Here is a 21,784-nt window from a genome sequence, read left to right on the forward strand (position 1 = left end):
GTGCAACAGTGGATACCATAAAGGAGCCGGGCAAATAGAATCAGAATTTTTGAGACAGATGCTTGGAAGGGATTTCCATGACCTTTTACTAGATTGATATGCTGCAGGAGCTGCGAGGAGTAGCTTTAGTAAGCATTGAAGATACTGGAGACTGTGTCTAACTCAAAGGGATCTGCCACAGAGAAGTGAGTTCATTGAGTGATCAAGTCAACCTTGTAGCAGTTCCATGAAGAATTACAAAATATTCAGGGCTATCAGTTTATAGCCACAACATAATGCTGAACAAATTTTAAGCTTAATGGATATTGTACTCCTTAAAGGCATACAGTAGAATTTCAAATATATTAGCAGTGGTCTTTAGGTTAATAAAATCATGTTTCAGTGATACATTTATGTATCATATACATTTATTTTCTGTGCTAGCAAGTTCTATGACAGAGTCTCTTGGGGAATTTTTTTTCTTTTTTCTTTCTTTCTTTTTTTTTTTTTTTTCTGATATGGGATCAGCGATGCCCGTCATGTGCTTATGAAATTGCAGAATAGTTTTGAGTCAGAATGATGACAGTGTAAAAAGGGCCAAGTCAATACTAATTTGATGTAGGGTATGCATGATTTCTCACCAACTACCAAGAATCTGAGTTGGCTAATTATTCAGTTTGCATATTGTAATAACATTATTTGTTGTAAGGCAAATATATCTGCTTTGTGTATTTAGATTTGATAAAATTAGAGGATCCTAGAAAGTGGCTTCAGGATACTTTTCTTTTGACTTAGGGGAAAGGTTTATACCTGAAGAGAATGGTAGTTTTCATGAAGTGCATAAAAATGATTAGTTATACATACACACACACATTAGATCCTTGAGGCAAATAAAGTTTAAGTAAAATTATTATCTTGCAAAGAACTGAATCCTTGAGATTCCTCCACATCTTTTTTTTTTTTTTTTTTTTTTGCTTTTCTTGATTTCTCTGATACTTTCTAAGGACTCCTAAATCTCATTAATATTTCCTTTTATATACTGCAGAACTGCCATGCCTCTAATCAGTTGTTACTCTCTAATTATTTTGACTTTCTCTCTAGGTTTAAGGTTCTTTCTGGCATTAAGTTTGAGACTTAAGAAGAATCAATTAATTTTATGAGTTCCCTGTACTAGCACACTTAAGACCTAGCAATAACCATTATGTAAATGCTGTTTATTAGGAAGGGAATTTGGCACTAAGAAGTACCAGTCCTGATAGAAAATATCAAGAAGCAAAATGAAAAAAGAAATGATAGATTGCTTAGCGAGTATGTTTTCAGACTATTTTTCCATACTGCAACACAAGATTTCTTTTTAAAAATTTTATATTATATTATTTTTAAAAAGATTTTATTTATTTATTTGACACAGAGCACAAACAGGTGAGCAGGAAAGGGCAAAGCAGGCTCCTTGCTGAGCAGGTAGCCTGATGCGGGGCTCAATCCTAGAACCCTGGGATCATGACCAGAGCTGAATGCAGATGTTTAACCAACTAAACCAGCCAGGTGCTCCAAGATTTCTTTCTGTCTTTCTTTTTTCTTTTTTTTAAAGATTTATTTATTTATTTGAGGTGGTGGAGGGGCAGAGAGAGACATAGAGAGAGAGAATGAGAGAGAGAGCATCTCTGACAGACTTCCTGCTGAGTGCAGAGTGGGACACAGGACTCAATTCCATGACCCCAAGATCACGACTTGAGCTGAAATCAAGAGTCAGATGCTTAAGCAACTGAGCCACCCAGGTGCCCCACAACACAAGATATCTAATTCGAATCTGTTTTTGACTAGGTTTAAAATTATTTCTGCTCATATAAATTCATCCCCTATATTTATAATGTAGATACCAGCTAGGCTTATTAATTATTTATTAATATAAAGTCAAGTTGTTTGGTGAAAAAGACAGTTCATTTACTTGTTGAAATATAACCAGTATAAGAATAACTGCTTTGAGGACATTTTGACTATGAGAGGACATGTTGAGAATGCCTTAAAAGTACTCTTGTACTGAGCAACATAGCCTTCATTGCAACACATTCCATTAATATAAAATGAAAACATACAGTTGAATCACGACCACCTGAAATTCATTCTTCTTACTATGACAGAATTTACTATGGCAAATAAAGATGAGGAAATACTCATTTTTAATCTGTAATAATAAAATTTCAAATTAGGAGGACTGCATAAAAATGCACTTTCTAGGAAGCTGGTTAAAATGTAACTTTAAAACAGTGTTCTAGTAGGTATAAGTAAGTCCAGAAATACCTAATTTGGAAAGCATTTGACTAGAGGTCATGAAAGGTCAGTAAAAGAAAAAAAAAATCTAGGACAAATCTTGTCCTCAAGTTCTCACTGCAAATCCCAGTGAAGCCAATGGAAAGTTTATGGAACTATCTGAAAGGCACATTTGGCCTAGTTCAAAAGCGCTATTAAATTAGTATTTTAATACATTGTCCTAGTTAAGTCTTGTCTTTATGGTCCTTTTAACATTGCTTCACCCAGGGTTCATTCATAGCTTACTCAGAAGTCACAGAAATGAGGATAGGCTAACAGGATATTTGACCTTTTATCCAATTTCAAAGAGACTTTGACTCCCTAACCTCCCCCAGCCCAAGACTGAGAAGAGAACCCATGTGAAGAAATTCATGGGTCCAAGGCAAGCTTTGTGGTTTTTAATGCCCATACAGTAGGGAGTATAAACAGATGTAAAATGTATAATACTGATGCTTAGCTTTGGAGAATTTGATCCCTGAAACTAAACTGTATATATGACTGACAATATCTGATGTTATAAATATTGTTATAAATTTTACTTTATACTATTGAGTATATAAATGTCATTGTGGCTGTTACCTTGTGATAAAAGGAAGAAGTCAGGTAACCTTTAACTTCCTGTGCTCTGTTTTATAGAGCCTCTGTTTTGGCCCAGTACTGCCTCAGTACACAGCAATGGACCTTGCCTATAGCACCAGATTTGGTTTCTGGAAATGCTGGAACAAAGCATCAGTTCATGACATTTTGGAGTCAGTTATCAAAGATTTGACTTCTTCAAAAAGGAGAATTTTGATAAGCACCCACCCTCAGCTTTTAGATTTATCTTTGAAGATACGAGGAGGCTTCAGGGATACCTCTGCTAAGAGAGGAGGGAGCGAGGTGAGACAATCTCTGCTCAAAACCAAGCCTTGTCTTGAAAGGAAAATTTGGACCATAGACTCTGGAGCCAGAAGGACTGAGTTCATGTCCCTGCTCTATCACTTACTACATCTATGACTTCAATGACTTTGTTTAACCTCTCTGGGCCTCAGTGACCGCACCCCTAAAAAATGGACACAAACACAGGGCTTTGTGAGAATTTAAGAGTTCAAATATCTAGAGCATTGTTTTTCTTACTTCAGCTCTCATTATTATTTTATACCGAGTACTCTCACTTAGATTTGACTCTTGGCCCAGCTCTCTGCCTCCCCATTTAAATAATGTAAGGTGGCCTGGATGGGAGAAAGGATGTGTAGAGGCAGAAAGAGATGCGATAAGATAAAGAACAAAGCCGCTTCAGTAAAAACTGTGAGCTCCCCTCCCCCTGTTATATCTTGACAACTATCTGACATCTCACAAAAAGGAGAGAGGACTTCTTTCCTCTATGCAACATGCTCTCTATGGGCCTCTCTGTATCACTAGTCAGTGCCCAAGCAGCACCCAGCCATTCAAAGCGGAGAGTCAGGTGGGCCCCGACACCTGCCAATAGGGGGTAGTGGGGTTGGAGAAGAGGAAGGAAACCGGATGCCACACCGTAAAGCTTTCTCTGGGTTGGAGCCCTCTTGAGACACTTCCAGAGGTAGGGTCTTCAAAACATGGTCAAAAACTGGGGGAAGGTTTTAAGAAGTTGCCAGAAAGGTATCAAATCACCAAACGTTTCTTGCTTAACTATTACGCACCAGGACTTGGGCTGGCAATGGGCGACACAAAGATGATGGTGACGTCCCTGACCGCAAGTTCCTGTCTGATCATCCATGGGCCCAGATATTTTTAAGACCACGTGTGGCCATCAGACGGCTCAGGCCCAGTCCCTCTGCGATTGCACAGGAGGGGACCCACGGTTGGGGACAACAAAGAAAGATGCCTGTAGCCGTTAGCCCAGCAGACGGAGATTTCAGATAGAGGATGCCATCCAGGGCAAGAAAATGAACTCTTTGCTTTACATTTCCACTCGGGCCTGTTAACTAAGATTCTCTGAAAATATTGATGACACAAAGGAAATGAAGTCCTGCTTTAAACCCCAACTGATCAATTATATATGGCTTAAGCCTTGAACTGCTCCTAATATCACCATTTCAGAAATGCCTTAATGTTCATACAGACGAGAAACACAGCCCTTTCGCAAGAAGCGGGACTGCATTCCTTGGAGCCTATGTGTACAGTGAGGTGGAATATGAACAAAACTCCCAGAGAAAGGCCAAGGGGCCGCGCTCGGTGCGAACGCAGCACATGTGTCCGTCGTCCCCGCCTCCGCGCCCCGCCCCATCCATCCAGATTGTACCGGGTCCGCCAACGCTCGCGAGAGCCCTCCTGGCTTCCACGTTTGCCACGTTCCAAAGGACCGAGACAGACTGGAAAGTCGAAGGCGGCTCGCGATCACAGGCGGCTACGACGCGCCCAGAACAGCCCCAAGTCTTCAGGGGGTGGGGAAGCACAGCAGGGTTCCGTCCCTTCACAGGAGCCGTTGTGATTGGCTCTAGTCTCCGTCACTCAGCCTTCCGCGGGGGTGGGAGGAGGCGGGGCTCGGGCGGGAAGGGGCGTGGCCGAGAGGGGTGGGCGAGCCGCGCGCTCTCGCCAGGGGAGGGAGTCACAGGTTCAGCGCACGCGAGGGTTGGGCGCGCGCAGTCGGCACGCGGGCGAAAGTCCTCGGAGGCGCGGCGGGCGGTGCCGAGACACAGGCGCTGCTGCAGGAACAGCGGCCCGCACCCGCCGCAGCGCTCGCCGCCGTCAGCGGCCCTCGCGCCTCCGGTGTCCCGGCTCACTGAGGAACCCCCACCCCTCGCCGGTTCCAGTAGTGCGCGCAATGGCCCCTCGCAAGAACGCCAAGGGCGGCGGCGGCAACAGCAGCAGCAGCAGCAGCAGCAGCAGCAGCAGCAGCGGCTCTGGCAGCGGCTCCGGCAGCGGCAGCCCGGGCGCGGGCACCAGCGGCGGCAGCAGCAGCCCCGGGACCCGGAGAGGTCAGAGGCGTGCGGAGGCGGGAGTGCGGGGCCGGGGTCCGGGACCGGCCCGGGCGGCTGGCTTTGCGGTTCAGTCTCCTCGGATCCCGCCGTGCATCTCCTTCATCCTCCGCGTCGCTCCTCCTTTTGGCGCGGGGCGGAGGCCCCTCGCGCGCGGTGGGCCAGGCGGGCGGACCGAGGGGCCGGGCGGAGCTGGGTCCGTGGCCTGGGGTTGGTCGCGCGGGGGAGCCCCTTCCCGGCTGATCCCTCACCTGCATGGCGCGGCCAGAAGGGAGGTTACTGATCTACCCTTACTTGGCTGTGCGTGGATCCAAAGATGGGAGGGAGTCCCGGGAACCAGTTTGCGGTGCATGTTTTGGTGAGTTTGGAAATGAGCCAAAGTCGGAGAAAATAAGTTCCTGCCCAACCAGGGTAATATTCTGTGTGTGTGTGTGTGTGTGTGTGTGTGTGTGTGTCGGGTGTGTTTGTGGGGGGGCGGGAGTGATTTGAATGTTCTTGGAAATAATTTTAAATACTTTTGCTCCTAGGTAGCTTTCTTAACATGCGTTGTTGTTGCCTTGAAAGTATCATGGAATATCATAGAATACTGGGTGAACCTCTCGATATTTTCAGTCTTCTCTTTAAAAAAAAAAACAACAAAAAACACGTTGGCTATTAACCTTTTTCTTCCATGTGCTTTACCCAGCAAAGAGAACAGTGCAGATGTTTTAAATCTGTTTCATCTCATATTTCAGCGGTTCTGTTTCTTTTATACTTCCTTGGACTCATTTAGGATATTGTAACTGCAGTACACGTGTGTGTGAATGTGAGCTGCAGTTTTTCCTTTTTGAGATGATCATTTTGAAATGATAGAGACTTTCTGTTTCCCGAGGTCTACAAGTAATCATTTTATATATAAAACAAATAAATTAGGTAACTACAGTCATACTTCATATAACTGTTTTTTTTAATAAGCACTTATCACCATGTCAAAGTATCTTATTTTCTTGTGTATTGCCTTCTTGTTTTACACCCTCTCCTTGTTCATTCCTCTTGCCAACTCCTAGAAAAGTCCTGGACTTAATAGGTGCTCAATAAATATTTGATTAATGAATGAATGAATACATTTAAATGGTGAACGTAATGTAATTAAACTCATTGCACAAATTAACATTCTAAGAGCTAATATTTATATCGTAAATGAAAAAAGATACACACAATTCAAAGTTAAAAGACAGCATATTAATTCATCTTTGACATAAGTAAAAGTTTGTGTTCCTTTGTCACTTACTTGTTCCTAAATTCCAGTCAGTTGCTTACAGAGGCAGAAGAGTAAGTGAATTGTCTCTGGCAGCTTTGGCTACCCTTTTAAAAATTTCTAAATGGGAAGATCCTCAACAGCAAGCCGGGAAAGCTGATGAACAATACTGTTGTTTTGTTCATGTTAACTGCTGTCAGAAGTTTTCTGTAGCTGTTTATAAGGGAGGCACATCTTTGTTCCATTCTACTCTTTGTACTCATGGGTAGAAGAGGCCTGATTGTGTCTGGGGAAGTCATTGTATTAAGGACTATTACCAGGTTCGAATTAGTGCGGCGGGTTGGGGAAGTTGTGGGGGGATATATATTGTGTTCTCACCACCACTGGTTCTTCAATCACTGAACCAGTTTTAATAGGCAGGTAATAAATATAGGAAATGTTACGACCTAAATTAATGTATTTTGACTTGCCTATTTAGATACTTTTGAGCTGCCACTCCTGTCCATATTTGAGGATCTGTGGCCTTTTACGCATTGTTCACATTGATTGCACAATTGTCACGAAAAGACATGGTATGTAAAAGAGAAAAGTAACTGTATTACCAAAACAAAACATAACAAAAACGGAAAACAAAACACTGAAAGAGTTGGTATTGGAGTCTTGCATGTTACGTAATGAGTAGTCTTTTTCCACAGCCATTTTTTGTAGTAGTGAGTTCTGATTGTGTGCCAGGTAGAAGGCACTGGAGGTGGAAACAGCGATTCTTTGAGTCTTAAACAGTTTGAAAGTGTGATTCTGTTTGTCTTGTTTGTTTATATAGCAGGTTATACCTGGAAGATAAAGCCGACTTCCTTTTTGTTGCTATGTTTCTTGAGTCTTTGAGGTAGAGACATTGATTCCCAAACCATTCTCATCTGCTGGGAAATCACAGAAGCTGAAGAAATTTTAGCAGTGGCATTACCCTAAGGCCCATCTAGTTCCCTCTTCTAATTTTACAGATGAGGGAATTAATGCCCAGAAAATTCGTGTAGTTCATTGAAGGTTGGGTGGGTCTTGGAAATCCAACTAGTTAATGGACGATCCAAGACTAGAACTCAAGTTTTCTGTCACTCATTCATGATACCATCATACTTGAATTTGAGGTCCTCTAATTTGTAAGATTTTATGGGAATTTTAGATTTGAAGTAGATTATCCCTTTCCCTCTATAGATGATCTCTTCCTTTTTGGTTAGGTCTGTGGCATACCACACCAAGTTGCTTAATAAAAAAGTATGCTTTTTTTCATATCCAGTTAAATTTGACTAAAATTAGGTTTGAAATAGTACTTTTGAAAATCTTAGTCTGAGAAGAAATGCACGGGCCTAAATAGGAAGTTTTTCGAGATGTGTTGCATTGAAAGTCTGAAGTTGATGACGACATCAGTCATATGAAATATTATTTGTTAAATTTTTGTATAAAAGCATGGGGGAGAAGGACTCAGTCCTTTGAAACATTCGTTTTAGGGAGAAAGTGATTATTTGGCTTTCTCTTTATCTTGGTGATCATTTTGTTGAAAAGTGATGTTTAGAATTTAGGAAATTTATATAATGGATATTTTAAAGCAAGTGCCTACCTTTCATTTAAGTCTTCAACTTAAACTGAAAACCAATAAAATGTCTAGTTTCATACAGAACTCAGTTTTACCTCTTCAGTTTTACTCTTTAAAATATAAAAGAAACATGAGTAAATTGGACATCTTGCCTTTAACTTGCGTATGAAAATTTCACTTGCATGGCCAGTTTGGGCCAGGGGTAACTTAGTTCACATTTATTGATTGGAAAATTTTTGGTTGGGAAGCATCATGGTGACCTGTTGGGCTTACTTTGCAGTTCATAGACTCTGGTATGTGTAATGTTTTTGTTTAGCTTTTCCCTTTTGACTATCATTAAATCTTTTCCTGTAGCTTTCTAACATGTTACAGAGATGTAAACATCTGTTTGTCCAATAGTGGTTTGTCTAATAGTGTCAGGCTACTATGTTACACTTCACCAGTAGGTGTCACTGTAGAATACTGTATCCTTTTCAGTTAAAGTTTCGGTTATGTAATACTACTTAGTTTTTTTAAATTTAATCAGTTCTGTACATACCCAGAACTATCGATGGACAACTGCTTAAAAACTCATAGGTATTGCTCTCAAGGTCTTTAACAGCAGATTTTTAAATTTAGTAGTAAGATTTTGTCCCTAGCAGCCTTATTTATTTAGCTTATCTTTTTTTTTTTAAGATTATTTATTTATTTGATAGAGCGAGAGAGATCACAAGTAGGCAGAGAGGTAGGCTGAGGGGGTGGGAAAGCAGGCTCCCTGCTGAGCAGAGTCAGATGTGGGGCTTGATCTCAGGGCCCTGAGATCATGACCTGAGCTGAAGGCAGAGGCTTAACCCACTGAGCCACCCAGGTGCCCCTATTTAGCTCATCTTGTTTAGAATTAAATGCATTCATTTTTTTTAAAGGTTTTATTTATTTATTTATTTATTTGAAAGATCTAGAGAGCATAAACGGTGGGGGGTGGGGAGGATGGCAGAGGGAGAGGAAGAAGCAGGCTCCCTTCAGAGCAAGGATCCTGGTGCCAATGGGATCCCAGCCCCCACCTCCCTCCCATCATGACCTGAGCTGAAGGCAGACACCCAACCCACTGAGCCACCCAGGTGCCCCTAGAATTAACACATTCATATAGTATCTGCAAAACTTCTGCATTCACAGATTCATCTGATGGATACTAATCATTTAGAAATTTGTGTTTTCTTTCTTTCTACTTTCAGTATTGCTTGGACTGCTTAGTAACGAACAGACACAACACACTGCAGATTGCATTCTGGCTCCCTTGAATGAAGAGGCCTTGGTGAAATTCCCTTTCTTTATCGATAGGCTGTCAGGTAGGGCCAGTTGGTTTATCCTCCATTAGTCATTCTAGGACGAAGAGATAGGATGAAAGCTCCAAGAACAGTGTGCTGTTTTGTGTTCCTTTGAACAGCGTTTTGCCCAGTCTGGCCAGGATGATTTGAAACCAAGTACTAAAAAATGTTCTGAGGGAACTCTTGAACACATTTTAAAAAGACCAAACATATTAACCTGTAGGAGGTAGAAGGAAAGGTCTGTATTTTAGTCTTCTTTAAAATCACATATGGTAGAGAGATTACTAGAAAAGGAAAAACTTTCCTTTTCAGCTAATTAGCAGCAAAGTAACTAGGATAAAGGCTCTTGTGGACTATCTACCTTATTTTTAGTCGGTACAGAAATTTAACCCCCGAGCCCTCCAATCCCAGTAGAATAACCCCACCCCCAAAAAGGAATGTACTTTGGGAATCTGTTGACCTGGATTCATGTCCATTTAAAAACCGTGTAGCTAGTCTCTCCAAATCTCTTACCCTGATCTTGGAAGAAGTCTTCTCTCATTTCATGGTTGTTATAGCCCTCAAACCAATTTTCTATGCCTTTGTGTTGACCTCAGATACATTCATTAAAGTTTTTCTATCCGCAAGGGTGAGTACAAAACTTTGTGGAGGACATAAGGGTGCAGAGCTAAGCAGGTCATTGCATGCCTGACATTTTTTTATGGTTGAAAAACAAATCATTTTGTTACATTCTGTTAGCCTATGTGTTACAAGTGAAATGGCTGCCCCAGCAGTAGTGTTTCTACTATGGCCTGGAGGACCACGTGGGGCATTTCTGTCCACCTCTGAAGGCCAATTTGTAGGTCTATTATGTTGTTTTATTTTACTAGAACTAAGATACATTTTAGTCTTTTGGTGCTGTTTTTAATATGAAAATAGGTAACTTTGTTTGTGTCTTGGATACTTTTTATCTCCTAAGTAGTTCCAACTTCATTCTGAACCAAGATACAAAAACATTTTTTTTTTCAAGATTTTGTTTATTTATTTGACATGGGGTTGTGGGGATAGCACAAGCAGGGGGAGTGGCAGGCAGAGGGAGAGTGAGAAGCAGGCACCTAGCTGAACAGGGAGCCCAATGCAGGGCTTGATTCCAGGACCCCGGCCTGGGATCATGACCTGCGCCAAGGCAGATGCTTAACCGACTGAGCCACCCAAGTGTCCCTGCAAAAAAAAAAAAAAAAAAAAAAAATTAAATTAACTTCCCCTTAGTAAAACTGGAAGGTACGTAGAACCCATCTACAATTTAACCAGTCTCTGGGGAAAGTGTCAGCCGCCTGTTGGGGGATGTGGAGGTGCTGGGGTTGGCTCAGATGTCTCAGGTCTGCTGCTCCAGGATCCACTCAGCTCTGCAGGCATAGGTGTAAGTCTGTCTGGGTGGAGATGCATGTCGGGTTCCGTTCTACAGTTCTGGCGATTTCTGCTAGAAGACTAGATGTTTGTTTCTTTCTTTTCTGTATGCCAGCTGTAGAGGTATATTCCAGAGTCCCATGCTTTAACTTTTTCTCTTTCTTCTGCTGGTGTGGGGAGCCAGGGTGGTATTTTCTTGTCGTTTGTTATTTATTTTTTAAAAATTTTATTCTTCTGGAATGGGAGAGCTTAAGGCATTTGGCCTGCATTTGATACTTGTTTTCAGGGAAGTGTCTTACCTTTGGCTGAGGTGGTTATCTTTTAATGGCAAATCTCTGAATGCAGTTCAGTTCTGATCCCACTGATGACCCTTGAGGACAAATTTGCTGTAGATAACCTATTAGACTCAAAGGAAAATCTGAACTTACTTCACGAATACATTGTTTAAAAACAAATAGTCATATAAGGACTTTTGAAGGTTTTGGACTGTTCTTCAGCCTCTTGTGAGATCCAGGTGGCTTGTCTCGTCATTCTGGCCACAGTGTAACTGTCATCATCCACTGTAGATGCTCTCTGTGCTCTAAAGCGGGTAGGGCTAGTGAATCAGATGGGGCCGGGCTGGTGGTGGCTGTCCAGTTAGAGCAGAGTGAAAGGCACTCTTACAGGGCTTGGAGAGACACCATTACTTTTCTCCCACATATGTGCCTGCCCATTTAACCCAGTGACTCATTCTGTATGGAAGCCAGCAAGCCTCAGTCTTCATTTTAAAGTGAAAAAATATTGTTTGATAAAATAATATGGTTCCCTAATCGGTAGGGTGTAGGGTCAGCGCTGTTTTGACGTTATACTCTGTGTCTAACTTCTGTTTCTTATTTATCATATCACTAACATACACAGTTCCCTCCCCTCCTCCCATTTTTCACCGTTTTAAATTTCCCAGTTCCTGAAAAGATACACTGGGAAGCCCTTTTGGTCTTAATGTTCACATGTAAATTTTACTTAGGAGCAGTTACTTTTTTTTTTTCTTACGTGAAAATAAAAATATGTGCCGAAAGACTATCTGTCTAGCGTTTAACTTCACTTTTCTGTTCTTTGAATCAACTTCGTTTGAACGGTTGTCCCTTTCTGAGTTTTAGAGATTAATTCATGCTTAATTAAAGTCAGTGAGCCATCTCTCTAACTTCTACAACCATAGATTGCTATGTACTGTTCTTTAAAACTTTGTCTCTTTGAAATGTTGCATGTTTAAGACCTAGCCACTGTCCAGGTGAAGAAATAAAATGTTGCCAAATTCTTGGTTTCTCCTCCTGCATTATCCCTTCTCAGCCACTCTTACACGATTTGTGATAATTATTATCCTGCACTTCCTTATAATGTATAATGTATTGACACCCAAGTGATGTCTATTACATAATGTCACGTTGCAGTTTGTATAACTAGGGGTGATTTGTGTAAACGTAACTATTGTCAAAGGCCGTTTAGATAAAAGTGCTTAGGAAGTGTATCTCTGTATACCACTTGGCTTGTTGAGTTTTCTTTCTGCAGACATTGCTACTCTGAGCAATCTTGTGGGTGCCCATGCCCTTGTGTACGTTCCGAAGGGCTTTTCTGGCTTGGAATTGGTGGTCATAAGAAAGCATTTCTTCAACTTCACGCGCTCCTGCTGTCTGTGTTGTCGTAGTAGGTTTATGCTTCCGCTCACCCAGCCTACAGCTCCTTTTTGCTGCCACTGCATTGCCAGCACTTGGTGAGGTTTAATATTCACAAGTTTAGTGGGTGTGATGTTGTTATCTTGTGGTTTCAACTTGCATTGGCTTGATCAGCAGTGAGATTACTCCCGAGAATAGCTATTTGTGTTTCCTTTTCTGTGAGTTGCCTGTTCATTGAGCGTGTCTTTTTTTTGGGGTGTGGTGGTGGTGGTTTGGTTTGTTACGTGTTTTTCGTTTTGATTTGTAGAATTTCTGTTCTATATTCTGAACCTTTGGATTATTTGTAGGGTGAAGGGCTTCTCCCAATCTGATTATTTTCCTTGTCATTTCCTATAGTATATTTAGTGGAGAATTTTAAGATTTTAGCATATTCATATTATAATTTTTACTTTATGGTTTGTACCTTTGTGCTTTAAGACATCCTTTCCAAAACAGAGATCATAAAACATTCTCTTATTTCTTTTAAAATATCTTAAATTTTGTCTTCTCACATGTAGATCTCTAAACTACCAGGTGTACATTTTATTGTATATATTGTGGTCGTAAAACATTATCTTATTTCTTCTAAAATATCTTAAATTTTGTTTTCTCAATGTAGATCTCTAAAGTACCAAGTGTTGATTTTATTGTATATATTGTGAGGTAGAGATCTAATTCAATATTTTTAAAAAACGGATGATGATAATTTCTTGTACCATCAGTTGAAGTGTCTTTACACGCTAATCTGCATGTATCATGTATTATGTATAACTCTTGTGTGGCTCTGTTTCATTCCAAGCGTGTAGGAATCACTCACCGCATTTTTGGTCAGGCAAATCCTCTGCCTTGTATTGTTATAATTGTCCTTGATGTTTTCGGACCTTTCCTTGTTCATGACTGTATCATTTAGCATAAGCTTATCAAGTAAGTTTCATGAGAACTGTTACAGGATATTGACTGGAGTTGTATTGAATTTATAGCATGATTTGGGACAAATAGACATCTATAAAACCAGGTCTTCCTATATGTGAAATAGTATAATTTCCTATTTATTTAAGTCTTACCATTAATTTTTGTAATTTCATCCAAAAGTTACATAGATCTTTTATTACGTTTAGCCTGGGTAATTAATGTATTTACATTTTTTTTGTATTTACATTTTTAAACAAGTATTTTATTATGAAAAATTTAGAATGTGCACCTGAGTTAAAAGAATTGTATAATGACCGTACCACTGAGATTTTGTAGTGGTTAACATTTAATATATTTGCTTCATATCATATCAATCTGTTAATTTGTTCTTTATGGGTTTCCAAGTAAGTTGTAGATATCAGTATACCTCACTCCTAAACATTTACTGATGTCTGATGTTAACTAGAGCTCAACATTTGTTTCTGTTTTTTTTTGTTTTTTTTTTTTAACCCCCTGAGGTAATATTTGTATACAGTGAATTGCACAAATCTTAGTGTATTATTCTCAGTCTTTATAAATGTGTACATCTGTGTAACCCAAACAACCTGGTAAGATAGAGAATATGTCTATCACCTCAGAAAACTCCAGTCCCTTCCTTGCCACCACCTCTGCCATCAGAGGCAGCCTTTGTACTAAATTTTTTCACTGTAGATTGGTATTGTCTGTTTTGGAACTTTGTTTACATCTTTGAGTCAGCAGATTTTTGAGGTCTATCCATGTTGCGTGTATGAGTATCTTGTTGTGTTTGTTGCCAGGTGGTCCATTGTGTGACCAGAGCACAATGTTTCTCTGGTCTTTTACTGATGGACACTTGGGCTATTTCTAATTTGGGCCTATTATAAAGAACATTCTATGAATATTGGGGATTTCTTTTTTTTTTTTTTTTTTTTTTAGTGGATGTATGTCTTCATTTCTCTGAGTAAATACCTAGGAGAGGAATTACTGGGTTATAAGGTAGGTGTTTGTTTAGTTTTATGCAAGAACTGCCAAATTATTTTCCAGAGTGGTTGTACAATATATATTACGCTCCCACCAACAGCGTGTAGGAATATAGTTGTTCTACATCTGTACCAACATTTAGTGTTGTCAGTCTTCTCAATTTTAGCCATTCTGGTGGGTGTTAGTGGCTTCTCATTGTGGTTTAAAATTACATTTCCCTGATGGCTAGTGATGTCACATAGTTTTTCTTCTGCTTATTGGTCATATATATTATCTTCTTTTGCAAAGTTTCTGTTTACCTCTTTTACCTATTTTTTATTGTCTTTTTTTTTTTTTTTGGTCTTTTTGTTATTGAGTTGTAACTTTAAAATATCCCAGATAGACGTTCTTTTCAGATAGATATATGTATTGCAAATAATTTCTAACAGTCTATAGCTTACTTTTTTCTTAATAGTATCTTTTGAAGAGCAAATATTTTTATGTTGATGTTTACTTCATTTTTAATGGTTTTTGCTCTCTTTATCTTGTCTAAGAAACTGCCTATTTTCTTTTTCCCCCCTATTTTCAAGTTACAAAGCTATCCTGTTATACTTTCTTTTAGAAGTTTTGGGGTTTATCATTTATTTATTTATTTATTTATTTATTTTTGAGAGGGAGAGAGAGAGAGAGAGCGCATGCACGCAAGTGGTAGTATGATGCAGAGGGAGGGAGAAAGTTTCAGATTGCCTCCATGCCTAGCCTGGAGCCCAACACAGGGCTCCATCTCACGACCCTGAGTTCATGACCTGAGCAAAAGTCAAGAGTCAGACCTTTAACCAACCGAGCCACCCAGAATCCCCTAAATTTTAAATATCTTTAAATTCTGGTTATTTTGGGGCACCTGGGTGCCTCAGGCAGTTAAGCATATACCTTCGGCTCAGGTCATGACCTTAGGGTCCTGGGATGGAGTCCCACGTTAGGCTCCCTGCTCAGCGGAGAGTCTACTTCTCCCTCTCCCTCTGCCCCTTCCCTCTCACCCCACTCATTTTTGTTCTCTCTCAAAAAAAAAAAAAAAAAAAAAAATCTTAAAAAATTTCTAGTTATTTTTAGACAGAATTTTTTCTGAGTTTATTAAAGTGAAATGTCTTTAAAAAATAGGCTGGATGTTCTAATACCTGTGAGAAGGTAAACCATTTGGTCCTGGTGATGTGGTTACGTTGGCTTGGGATGGTGTCCATTTTCCTGCTTAAATGGTAATGACTAGCACTGGATACATTACTTTGTTCAAAACTGAACTGACTCTCTTCATGAGTCATAATGCTTGTTTTTTGGAACTTTCAGGTTTATTTGATTATTTGATGGGTTTTAATGGCTCAATCTCTTTAGTTGTAACCAGTAAATATACTTGGAAGTCTAGGGTACCTGACGTAGATCTGAGAGAACAGTTCCTGAATGGCTCTGTGTCTCCTATGAAGGTATTAGTAGATTTATGTGCCAAACATTGATGTTCCCTGTGTTTCCATTTCCATTTTGATCTGTTAAATTACAAAGGTAGGACATCTTTAAGATGAAATTCATATATGTGAAGGTGCAAAGCTCATAAAGCAACTTGTATTCTTTTCTTCCTTTAGAAGTGGTATAGTATTTGTGCCAATAAGTCCCTAGCTACTTTTCCAGAACCCTCTTGTGATCACTGAGACATTTAAGATGACTGAATCAGGGTAGAGTAAGGTTGATTAAGATTGGGTAAGATAAAGAACTGTTCAGTAGCTCAGGTAAGTACTGATTTGGAAGAAATTACTTGTATTTGAGATCTTCCTCCTTGGTTGGCCCTGCAACAAAGTCTTGCTGTCCTCTGTGTGTTCTTAGTTGATGTTTCCCTGTGTTTTCAGTACTAGCTATTTAAATCTTCAACTCCTTGAGCTCAATGCCTTACTTCTTCCCATTGCATTTTGACAGATGACTTCCTCCCATTGTTTGGAGAAATCAGGGACATCCTTCAAGAGTTTCTCATCTCAGGGCATCTGGGTGACTCAGTCAGTTAAGCAGCCAACTCTTGATTTTGGCTCAGGTCCTGATCTAGGGTCCTGGGATCGAGCCCCAAGTTGGGCTCTGCCCTCAGTGGGATGTTTTCTTCAGGATTCTCTCTCCCTCTCCTTCTTCCCTTCCCTCCCCTCTTGTTCCCCCCCCCCAAATCTAAATAAATAAATAAATAAATAAATCTTAAAAAAAAAAAAAAAAAGTCTTGGCGCACCTGACTGGCTCAGTCGTTCAAGCGTCTCTCTTTGGCTCAGGCCATGTTCCCAGGATCCTAGGATCGAGCCCTTCATTGGGCTCCCAGTTCAGCGGGAGGTCTGCTGCTTCCCTTTCCACTTCCCCTGCTTGTGTTCCCTCTCTTTCTGTGTCTTTCTGTGTCAAATAAATAAATAAAATCTTAAAAAATAAATAAAATTTAAAAAACGTCTCATCTCATGCATCATGTGTGGGGTTTGGGGTTTGATCTCTGAAGTTCATGACATTGGGAACCAACTGACATGAGGCTGATTTTTTTGTTCTCCCCCCACCCTGCCCTGAGTGGGGAGACTGGGGTCTGGGGCCTAGGATGCAAAAGCCAGTACAGTTGAGAATCTTGACAAGATATTGCTCTAATTGGCATATGAGAGAAAATAAGAACTGAGCTCATAAAATATATCTTCAACATGTAGTTCAGTACAGCCCCTTTTCTTTCTTTAGACTGAGGAGGAGGCCCAGTAGGGTGGACCGTGAGTGGAGAGGAGCCAGTACCACAGATAGAAAGAATGTAAAACCTTGGCAGTCGCAGCTGTTACAGACCTCTGGGCCCTACCAACCTAAGAGAAAAGCAAAGGCTGGGGCAGGAGCCCTGGGCCGCCCAAGGGAGCCCTCACTGGTGTGTACCATGTTCTCACAGACCTGAGCAATCACTTACCCACCCCTGAAAACTCCTGTTCTCTATCCCTTTCCATAGCCTGTTCCCCTTTCTTTAGTTTCTCTCATTTAATGAAAAACAAAACCCAAAACCTCCTTCTGCCCTGCCTCCTCTACCCAGCCAAATATCACAAATGAGTAATATGGGCTCCTCTTCTTCTCTCCTTCCCTCCAAGTCTTTCTGGTCAGAGTCAACAGAGACTACATTAGCCCTAGATCTGCTGGGCTCTTGTTCCTTTTCTTTGCTCCCGGAAGAGGACGGTCTTCCCCAGAATTCTTTGCTGGGCCCTGTTCTAATCCCATGCTACATACTCTGCATAGCTGTAACTACTGTCTGTTGATGGCTTCCAATGCTTGGTATTCCTCCTGAGCTATCAACTTAACTGGTAACCATAATGGTAGAGGACAAACCTAGTTGCCACTTAGCAAGTGCTCACTGTATGTCAGACATTGTTTCTTTAGCTCAACGTTTAATTCTCATAGTTATTCTTGACCTCCTCTTTTTGTGGGTGAAGAAATGGAAGCTTAGCTTAATTTATCAAAGATCATGAGCTAGTAGCAGTGAGAACTGCAGTTGGGATCCCAACCCTTGACTCTAGAGCTCCTTCAGTTGAACATTTTAGATTCTTACGTTGTTGCTTAGGTTACTCCTAACTGGCCCTGTTTCATCTCTCTGTCATAGCCACCTTTATAAAGTGGAGATGAGGTCATGCCCCTTCTTTATTTGAAAACCTTGAGTGGTTCCTCAGGACTCAAGATACTGTGGAGTTCTGTAGCATGATCTAAGGACACTTCATGATCTTGCCTCTCTTACCCTCTCCAGCCATTTTCTGCCTCCCTCTCTCTGTTTATACTGATTAAGCCATATTCAGTCACTCTTTGTGGCCTCTGACTGTACACATGATGTTTCTTCTAGGACAGCTCCTTGCTTTGCCTTTTCCTGCCTGACTCCTAAGTATCCTTCACCATTTAGCTCCTTCATTAGTCCTTCCTGTTCTCTCTTCGGTGTCTTCCCATACTCTGGGCTTTGTAACCCCCATGGTTCCTTCAGCAAATGAAAATGTATCAGGTATCGGACAACAAAATATCAGACTGGACTGGACCCGAGTGCTGGCTCTGCCACTTCAATAAAGGCATCAAACCTCTCTTAGGATCTTTAACTTTTCTCCATCTTTAAAATATGGATGACTGTACTTGCAGCATAGTTACAAAGATTGATACAAAGTGTCACATAGTAAGCACTTCATTAATAAGTTTATTAAGTATGGTGATGGTGATATTCCTGTGAACAAAACAGACATTTCATCTTGGACTGTAATGATCAGTGGTCTTCCATTCTTGCTTGATAGTAAGGGTAGCATCTTTGTTAGGAATAGACACCAGACTCAGACTTCCATAAACAATTAGGACTTTTTTTCATTTAAAAAGATGTGATATGTTGATTCCAGACGTGATATGACCAGTGGCTGGAAATGACTTTGGGAACTCGTGTTCTTTCTGCTTCTCTGCTCTCGTTCTCAGCGTCCATGTCACCTTGAGGCTGGTTCCTCTCCTGGACCTATAGCCAGGGTGGTAGCCAGAGGCCACTGGGAATGCAGGCTTCCTTGTTCATGTCCTGTGGAAGAAAAGAGCCTTCTTTTTCTCATTTGCTCAGAGTAAGAGTCCATGCTTCTTATTGGTTTCAGCTGGCATAGGCCTGCACATCTCATCCGCCACTGGCGGTGGGGAGATGACCATGATCGTTTAGAACTGGGCTCAGCATTGCCCCTCAGACACACCCCCTTGGAGCTTCTCAGTTCTGCTGCCATAGCATGGAGCAGCCTCAGATGGCCGTGGAAGCAGATGGACACAACCAGCGTCCAGTAATGCTTTATTTGTGGATGTGGACATTTGAGTCTCAGTCCATTTTCTCCTGTTAATAAGTTTCTGTCTTTGATTTCTCTTCACTTGATCTTCTCTTCTCTAAATGTTCATAAGCTCATGGTCCAAGCAGAAGTGGGAGATAGACTGTAATTTGCTCTCCCTGATCTAGAGTAAGTGCTAGGGTTGAGAGAGTTACTTTCAATGTTTGTATAGGCAAGCACCATGTTTTGTTTTGTTTTTACCTCTAGTGCTTAAGTGAGTGTCAGGACATGGTAGGTACTCAGTAAATATCGGAATGAACAAACACAGGTAGAAGTCTTCCTTCCTTCCAGTAGATCAAAAGGGCACTGAGGCTAGAGGCGGTGTTTTTGTATATTCTACACTGCCTTGAATGTAACGAGTGCTCACATATTATGCATTACATGGGTGGATTTTTTTTCCCCCACCCAGGTTGATGTTTTGGGCAAGAAAGTAGATAAAAAAAAAATTCTTATTGACAGTGTAAGTGTTGGCGCTGAAGAAACAAAGAGCAGAATTATTAGGAAGTGCACACTTTGTTGACGTGGAGAATTGCTGACATAGGTCCGGTCCTTTAATAGGTCCCATGGAGGCACCATGCTCATATTTTATTTCTACGTGGTAGTAACTCTGTCCATGGAAGCTCCTCTCATCCCTCGGGGTTCTTCTTGGCCGTTAGTGCATTCTGATGCGGAAGAAGGTTTGGCAGAAGCAGCCGTTTTGTTTGTTCTGTATTTTGTGAAATTGGAAAATTTCTCTCTACTTTGTAAGACACTGATTTTCCCATTACTTTGATTTTTAGATATGACTGAAGGATAGGCCACAATGATTTATGTGAACAATGAAATTCTACTGAATTTTTGTTCCCTTTTCCTTTTTCTTTTTGATACTGGCTTTTAAAATTTCTTTGGAAGAAATATGAATATTTCCTCCATAACTTAAGATAAGGTTTTGTCAGTTTTGAGGTGCCTGGGTGGCTCAGTCGGTTAAGCATCTAACTCTTGGGTTTCAGTTCAGGTAGTGGTCTCAGGGTCCTAGGATCAAGCCTCGTGTAGGGCTCCCTGCTCAGCATGGAGACTGCTTTAGATTCTCTCCCTCTCTCTCTGCACCTTCTGCTGTGCTTTCTCTTTCTCTCGCAAATAAATAGACTCTTTAAAAAAAGATAAGGTTTTGCCAGTTTTTTTTTTTTTTAAGATTTTATTTATTAGGGAGAGCTTGCAAAAGTAGGGGGAGGGGCAGAGGGAGAAGCAGAGTCCCCACTGAGCAGGGATCCTAACATACTGCCCGACTCTAGGACCCCAGAATCACAACCTGAGCTGAAGGTTGATGTCCAACCAACTGAGCCATGGAGGTGCCCCCGAGGTTTTGTCAGTTTCAATTAAAAAATAAAAATCGATGAGGTGAACAGTGCTAGCATTTATAAAGATGATTTCAGAACAGATTGTACCTTACAATGTTGTATCTTTAAAATTCAAGATTATGATTTTTCCCAAGTGATTATTTTTACCTATATGGAATGCATACCCTAATATAGTACTTAACAAAGTGAATTTTTATTTTATTTTCATTTGATTTTCTCCTCCAGTGGGGCTGTGAGCTAAGTGGCCTCTCTGGTTCATTGCTGCAGCATAGGGTAGGGACTGCAAGAGTATTTGTTGAATGAATGCATGTTCAGATGCATGTAGAAAATTGCGGAAGCCTTTTAAAATTTACCATCCTGTGATTTTTATTACTTTGTGCCTTAAAATTGGTATTGGCTTATAGAGTTAAAAGTGCTTTGTTTTGTGGATCTGAATTATGTTGACCAGAAATGTTCTGTTTAAGGGTAATACTTTTATCCAAGACGGTAATAAAAATATTTACCCACTGCTCCAGGAGATACTCAACCTGATCAGAAGGACAGCACCTGTCAGGCATACCTGTGCTTTCTGCCTGAACATCAGTTTCTCTATACTTTGCAGAGCGCGTTGAGACTTTAGCCTCTTAGCTAGTCTGATCTTCTTGGGTTCTATTCTCGTGGGCTGTCAGCAACAGACTGGGTTTTTCTGGAATATCTCCGAAAGACCAGTATTTGAAAAGTGTTCGCTGCAGTGCCACCTGAGCTCAGGACAGTGGGGTGCTTGGTGACTTTTTTTCTGGGTGACCTCCGTCATGGGAAGGGGGTGCATTTGTTGAAGCTGGAGCTGTGGAAGTGATTGTGGAGGGAGTTTAGAGCAAAATGGGTCAGCAAGAGGAGAGTTACAGGACATCTCTGAACATGTGATGAGATGACATTGACCATCACTTTGGTTTTGAACTGGGGCAGGATCAGGACAGCATGGACAGCCTTGAAGTGTGGGGCAGGGCAGTCAAATGATGAAGCTGATGGGGTTCCAGCTGTACGTGCCCTGGACGTTTCTGTCCCTCACCTAGAACCAGCCTGTCCACCACCACTGTGTGGTTTGGTTTGGTTTTTTTAAAATGCTCATGTATGTTACATTTGCTTTACCATTTAGATGGGACAAAGAGTAATTTATATTTTTAGATTTTAGTGGGAATCCCTTGTAAATTGTCCAGTGAAGTTAACAAGGGCTTCCTGCATTCCAGGCCCCACACTCAGTGGGGAGAGAATAGAGCAGAACAGTCCAGCACCAAGCCAC

At 40.9% G+C, this 21,784-nt stretch overlaps 1 protein-coding gene and 1 long non-coding RNA gene across 9 annotated transcripts in view; both read left to right on the forward strand.

The window, feature by feature from the left end:
• The first annotated feature begins 4,929 nt into the window (after nucleotides 1-4,929).
• The window catches only part of ASPH (aspartate beta-hydroxylase), a 219,663-nt gene continuing 202,808 nt past the window's right edge, over nucleotides 4,930-21,784 (forward strand). For all 8 annotated transcript variants that reach the window (XM_047728089.1, XM_047728090.1, XM_047728092.1 and 5 more), the window contains exon 1: nucleotides 4,930-5,225. In XM_047728089.1, the coding sequence (XP_047584045.1) occupies nucleotides 5,072-5,225 (154 nt within the window). In that variant the 5' untranslated portion in view covers nucleotides 4,930-5,071. The remainder of the gene's footprint in view (nucleotides 5,226-21,784) is intronic.
• On the forward strand, nucleotides 10,523-14,557 carry LOC125098877 (uncharacterized). Its single transcript, XR_007126969.1, has 3 exons — nucleotides 10,523-10,753; nucleotides 12,286-12,487; nucleotides 14,295-14,557. It is a non-coding gene; the product is annotated as an uncharacterized LOC125098877 (long non-coding RNA).

Source organism: Lutra lutra, chromosome 4, assembly GCF_902655055.1.
Source record: "Lutra lutra chromosome 4, mLutLut1.2, whole genome shotgun sequence".
NCBI lineage: Eukaryota > Metazoa > Chordata > Mammalia > Carnivora > Mustelidae > Lutra > Lutra lutra.